General features: G+C 38.9%; 1 protein-coding gene across 1 annotated transcript; it reads left to right on the forward strand.

Annotated features, from left to right (window-relative positions):
* The first annotated feature begins 653 nt into the window (after nucleotides 1-653).
* LOC139464134 (uncharacterized) lies at nucleotides 654-5,671 on the forward strand. Its single transcript, XM_071245668.1, has 2 exons — nucleotides 654-1,781; nucleotides 5,600-5,671. The coding sequence occupies exons 1-2, from the start codon at nucleotides 654-656 to the stop codon at nucleotides 5,669-5,671; spliced, it is 1,200 nt and encodes a 399-aa protein (XP_071101769.1).
* Nucleotides 5,672-6,862: the final 1,191 nt, after the last annotated feature.

Raw genomic sequence — 6,862 nt, forward strand, 5'->3', positions numbered from 1 at the left:
AAAACCTAAACATTGAATGGCCAAGCCCGAAGTGATCGACAGGGCACGTTCGCATCATAGCAGTGCCGTGATTTTTTTGTCTACCGGTTGCCCTACATACTCGCCCGTTCAGACAAATAACTGCTACTTTTTTCATATGAAATGACTAAGAGTCATGTGTGATTGCTCAAACTAGCTGACCGTGTGAGTGACTTGCCCTAACTGTTTCACATTTTGTCGCAAATGGAGATTTTAAAAGTATGGCCACGACATCTAACGTGAGTCGACGCCATATTGTAAACAAATTGTGTCAAGGTCGGTTCTGTGGTATTAGCTAAACCCTAAGTGGGCCCCAACCAAAGACATGAGGGGAGATAACTCTCACGAGTATGCTGCTGGCTGGAAGCACATGGCTTCAGCCACACTCCTGTACACAGCTACACTTCCAGTGAATAAACACACTTAACAAACGAAGACATCTTTGTCATATCGCCACATGGTGTCAGAAGAAGGATTTTGTCATGGCAAGCTTTCAAATAACTCCTCCTGAGCAATTTGATTTCTCTAACACAGAGGGATGGACAAGATGGATCCGTTGATTCGAGCGGTATCGCATCACCTCCAAGCTTGCTACAAAAGACCAAGAAACCCAAGTAAATCAGCTCATATACCTGATGGGAGCAGAAGCTGATGACATTTTGCCGACTTTCACTCTCTCTGAAGAGGAACAGACGAGCTATACTATTGTCAAAGCTAAGTTTGATCAGTACTTTTCTGTTCGTCGAAATGTCATATTTGAGCGAGCTAAATTTAACCAGCGTGTACAGAGAGATGGTGAACCAGTTGATAGTTTCATCACAGATCTCTATTCTCTTGCAGAAAACTGTAATTATGGTGCACTTCATGATGAGATGATTCGAGACAGAATTGTCGTTGGAATCCGTGACCTCAAATTATCAGAAAAACTTCAGCACGACTCTGAATTAACATTACAGAAAGCTGTCACAAGTGCCAGACAATCTGAAATTATCCACAAGCACCAACCTGTGATTCGAGGCAATGTGTCTTTGAATACAGCAAGTGGAAATTCAAGAGTTGAAGAACTTGTCACTCCTAAAGGCAAAGGCAAGAAACCTCGTGGCAAAACTAAGCCCAAGACTTCACCTCGTCCATTTTTTAACAATGCAAAGCCTAAACCCACATGTTCATACTGTGGTAGAGATTCACACCCAAGAGCAGAATGTCCTGCAACCAGGTCAACCTGTCGGAAATGTCATAAAGTTGGACACTGGGATGTAGTATGCAGGAGTCAACGGTGGGGTCTATCTGAGATTCGTCTCGAACAAGGGTCTAACAATGAGTGTACCAACGAGAAGGAATATGCGTTCCTTGGTTCCATTAGTGCTGATAGTGAAAGCTCCGATCCATCACGGCCTTGGCTTGTAAATCTTGAGGTTAACTCACTACTAGTTCGTGACTTTAAGATTGACACGGGTGCTGACGTCACCGTCATTCCCTATGACCTTTATGTGTCTAAGCCTTTTACAAAACTTCAGCAAAGTGGCAAGAGACTGTATGGTCCAGCTAACTCTAGTTTGTATGTTGTTGGAAAATTCAGAGCAAAACTTAAAACTGTGTACGGTGATGTTGTGACTGAGCAGGACATATATGTCGCCAGAGGTCTTACTCGTTCTCTGCTGGGTAGACCCGCAATTCAAGCTCTCAACCTTGTCAGCCGCATTGATAGCGTTGTTGGGGACAAATGGAAAGACATGTTTCCCAAACTGTTCACTGGGCTAGGAGTGAGTGAGTGAGTGAGTTAAGTTTTAAGTCACATCGGCAATATTTCAGCCATATCGTGACTATCAAAGATTAAATATTAGAAATACTTGGAAAACGGATAAAAACCTGCCAACGATGGGCAGTAAAATAACTAGATTTATCACAGAGAAATATTTAAAACTAGTATGGAATCATAAAATGGATAGTACGATACATAACAATACATTATAAAAACAGGCTATGATCTCCAACAACTGAAGGTAGATCACCATACTGGGGACCATGGGGACTTACAGTACTTTTGCTACCTGCATGGACCCCAGCTGGATTTACATCATCCCTTCAGGTGTTGGCGACGATTAGGGAATTTAGCTGAATTTAAAAGAACATATATGCTACGATTAAAACTATGATAGTAATAACAGACTTCGAATGATATGGACTTACTATGCCCTCTCAGGGGGACAATAATTTTACAGTACTTTAACCCCCGTCAAGGGCACAGCCAATAACAATCTCAGTTCACAACTAGATACTATCAAATTAAGAAACAATTATGTACATCAAAATTTATTTATCAGTTCAATTTCTTTTAAAAATGCAATAATTAAATGAGGACTAATATTGGTAAAAAGATCCTTAAGCGATGATGATTTGAAATATTTATCCCTTGTGATGGAAAAATCAACACAGTCAAGCAGGACATGCTTGACCGTGATTCTCTCATCACAAGGGATGCAGAAAGGAGGATCCTCACCATTAAGTAAATATTCATGAGTATATCTTGAATGGCCAATGCGACATCGTCTTAATATAACCTCATCAAATCTGGACTGACAACCCAAGTAGGTATAACTGATATTTGCTTTGATTGCATGTAATTTATTTATACCCACTTGGGTGTCCCACTTCTTCTGCATCAGATCTCTGATATAACATCTAATGACAGGTTTATAATACTGTAAGGTAGAAGAAGTGGTGTCACAGATTCGTTGAGTGCTACCTTAGCAGCAGTATCAGCCAAAGTGTTACCAATGATCCCAACATGGCTGGGCAACCAACAAAAGACGATGTCGTATTGACCAGTTGCAAGATTATTATGTAATTCAATAATTTCAAGTAAAATTGGATGCTGACACGACATATTTTTTATTGCTTGAAGACAGGAAAGTGAGTCTGAAAAAATGATAAATGCCTTATGTTTGGACTGGCTATTTATATAGTTTAGAGCAGTTAATATGGCATGTGATTCTGCTGTAAAAATTGAGGAGTCATCTGGCAATCTGGTTGATAAAGTTCTGGATCCAATGATGGTTGCGCTGGCAACAGCACCTCCATCCTTGGATCCATCTGTAAATATTGATTTGTAAGTGTTGTATTCACTTCTTAACTGATTATATTCTTGTTGATATTGAAGTTGGTTCGTGTCAGATTTCTTTAGTTTAGATAATGTTAGATCCACCTGTGGCTTTACCAATTGCCAAGGAGGAGAGGAAATCAGACGGAAGGGAGATATATTTTCAAGGTTAATGTCAGCAGCAGAAATAAAAGGTTTAATTCTTATTCCGAGAGGCGGAATAAGAGATGACTTTTTACTATACAGGTCCTCATAAAGGGGATTGAAAACACAACTGTATGCAGGGTTTGACTCATTAGAATATAACTTTGTGATATACTGTAACGAAAGTTTAATACGGCGCTGTTTAAGAGATGGCTCGTCGGCCTCAATGTACAAACTGTCAATAGGGGAGGTTCGGAAAGATCCAAGACAGAGTCTTAGACCTTGATGATGGATTGTATCTAAAAGTTTAAGATTGCTTTTACAGGCTCCACCATAGATGATGGAGCCATAATCGAGCTGAGAACGGACAAGAGATCTATATAAGTGAAGGAGGGTCGTTTGATCTCCTCCCCACTTGGAGTTAGAAACGACCTTTAATAAGTCTAGTGCCTTCAGACATTTAGCTTTCAAATATTTGATATGTGGTAAAAACGTAAGGTGATGATCAAAAAGTATTCCTAAAAATTTAGCTTCTTGTACGACTTTAATTGGAGTTCCAGCTAGATGTAATTCTGGGTCCTTATGTGGTTTATATTTTCGACAGAAATGTATGCAATTTGTTTTAGTTTTAGAAAACTTGAATCCGTTCTGCTCTGCCCAAACATTGATTTTATTTAGACAAAGTTGCAACTGTCTTTCTATCGTGTGCATATTTTTACCTCGACATGAGATATTAAAATCGTCAACAAATAACGACCCATCAACAGAGTCACTTAAAACCTTAGCTAAACTATTTATCTTTATACTAAACAACGTTACTGATAATATGCTACCTTGTGGGACACCTTGATCTTGATCGTAAAAATCAGACAAAGTGGATCCCACACGTACCTGGAAATTTCTATCTGTTAAAAACTGAGATATAAAAGAAGGCAAACGGCCTCTCAACCCCATCTCATGAAGATCTTTTAAAATTCCATGTTTCCAGGTTGTATCGTAGGCTTTTTCTAAGTCAAAAAAGATCGATACAGCATGTTGTTTATTTATTAGAGCATTTTTCACATAAGTCTCTAATCTAACCAAATGGTCAATGGTACTTCTGTTTTTCCTAAAACCACATTGAATATTTGTTATAATATTATTTGTTTCTAAGTACCATGTAAGTCTGTTGTTGATCATACGTTCCATTGTCTTGCAAACACAGCTAGTAAGTGATATTGGCCTATAATTTGTTGGATCAGAGTGATCACGGCCAGGTTTAGGTATTGGAATTATGACAGCATTTCGCCACGATGAAGGGAAATCACCCGTTGTCCAGATATGATCAAATATAGTCAACAATGTCTCCAAACATGAATCAGGTAAATGTTTTAGTAACTGATAATGGATATTATCTGCACCAGTAGCAGTATCATGAGCTTGTCCTAATGCGGTATGCAGCTCATGAATAGAAAATATTTCATTATAATCCTCACCATTATCACTGTTAAAATTAATTTCCTTTTTTTCTTGCTGATCTTTAAATTTCTGAAATTTTGGTGTATAATTTGATGAGGATGAATGTTTAGCTAAGGTTGCACCTAATGTATTGGCTATATCACAGGTATCAGTTACTAATGTATCACCGTCTTTAAGATGATGAACACTAGATTTAGAGCCTTTACCTTTAATTCTTTGTACCATATTCCAAACTTTCGACATCGGTGTTCGGGAATTTATTTTAGATACATAATTGCGCCAAGATTGGCGTTTATTTTGTTTGAAAGTACGGCGAGCTTTTGCATTTAGAATTCTAAATTTATTTAAATTGTGGACAGTTGGGTGATGGCGGAAATATTTCTCTGCCTTTTTTCTAGCTTGTTTACAATCGGTATTAAACCATGGTTTATGTATATGTGGAATTGTAGAGGATTTGGGGATACATTCGTCAGCAATGTCTTTTAAAATGTCAGAAAACACCTGAATAGGATCAGCTGCATCACTGAAAAATTCAGGAGTGAGCTTATTCGAGGCTAATGATGTAAATAAAGTCCAGTTAGCCTCAGTAAAATTCCATCTAGTTGAAGGTGGATTATCAGATGGATTAATTGCTTTAATGATAGTTGGGAAGTGGTCACTTCCACAAAGGTCATTGTGGACTGACCATTCAAATTCATTGAGTAGATTGGAGTGTGTTATAGACAAATCCAGAGAAGAGTAGGTGCCAGTTGCAGGATGCAGGTAAGTGTTTGAATCATCATTAAATAAGCACAGGTCATTATTAGAGAGGAAATCCTCGATTACTTTACCTTTATTGTTAGTGTATGAACCACCCCAGAGTGGGTTGTGTCTATTCAGATCGCCCATGATTACACAGGGTTTAGGGAGTTCATCATAAAGGGCTTGCAGATCAGACTGCCGGAGAGCTGATGAAGGTGGAATATACAATGAGCAAAGAGTAAAAGCAACGTTCAAAGTAAGTCGAACTGCAACGGCTTGAAGAGTAGTTTGAAGTGTGACAGGACTATGGATAACACCATTTCTCACAATGATTGAAGAGCCGCCAGTGGCCCTATCACCTGGAGGAGAAAAAGAATGATAAGCATTGAACTGACGTAAGTTGAAATTGTCTGTCTGCTTTAGGTATGTCTCTTGTAAGCAGAATGCCGATGGCTTCAAATCCTGGACTAATAACTGCAATTCATTAAAGTTAGTCCTCAATCCTCTACAATTCCACTGAACAACATTATTTGAATAAACTATCTTTTCGGGGGATTGATAGGGGATCTACCCCACACCTTTTTTGAGGGCGACAAGCTGTGTGCCCTATCATGGACATGTTCAGACACGTCCATGTCCTCAAGGGATCCGAATTTGTTGAAAATTTGGATCTGATTATCTGCCCCTTTAGAGGTTCTGCCACTTTGATATTTATTTGAAGAGTCAGCTCTAGTTTTAATTTTGTTTTTAACCACTGTTTTTGGCTTTGTTTGAGATTCCACTTGCAAAGTGGACTGTGATAATGATTGTTGCTGAGACGATGATTGTGATTTAACAGGTGTTACAGGAAGTGATTCTGTAGTCTGAGTGGACTGGTCAGGAGAAAAGACTTCAGGACCATCCGTGTTTATCCATGTCAAGTCTGTTTGACATTGGATTGAAGTGGTTTGAGTCGATGTGGTTACTTTACGGGTTGTGTCTGAGGGTACTCTAGTAATGGAGGCATAAGATTCATTTGAGTCTTGGGGTGGAACAACAAGCCTTTTTGCATCTGCAAAACTAATGTTCCTTGTGAATTTAATTTTATTGATCTCCATTTGCTGTTTCCAGGATGGACAATCTTTAGAAAAGGATGAGTGGCTTCCTGAGCAGTTGGTGCATTTTTTATAGGTACTGTCACAATCTTCTGTTACATGTGTTTTCTCACTGCAGTGAGCACACGTAACAGACAATGTGCAAGTATTGACACCGTGACCGAATTTTTGGCATTTGAAGCATCTCAAAGGGTTCGGAATGTAAACATCAACATTGATATTGCAATAGCCTGCTTTGACTGATTTAGGAACAGTAGGAGATGAAAAATGGAAGAGGTAGGTGTTTGTAGGTTGAGTTACAGAGTTT

The sequence above is a fragment of the Haliotis cracherodii genome, unplaced genomic scaffold, assembly GCF_022045235.1.
Source record: "Haliotis cracherodii isolate W230 unplaced genomic scaffold, xgHalCrac1.p SCAF_16, whole genome shotgun sequence".
In the NCBI taxonomy this organism is placed as follows: Eukaryota; Metazoa; Mollusca; class Gastropoda; order Lepetellida; family Haliotidae; genus Haliotis; species Haliotis cracherodii.

Coding starts and splice junctions, on each gene's coding strand:
- LOC139464134 (XM_071245668.1), top strand. CDS start 654: ATGGGAGCAGAAGCTGATGACATTTTGCCGACTTTCACTCTCTCTGAA. Junction 1,782..5,599: donor AACTGTTCACTGGGCTAGGA/GTGAGTGAGTGA, acceptor GTGTCTATTCAG/ATCGCCCATGATTACACAGG.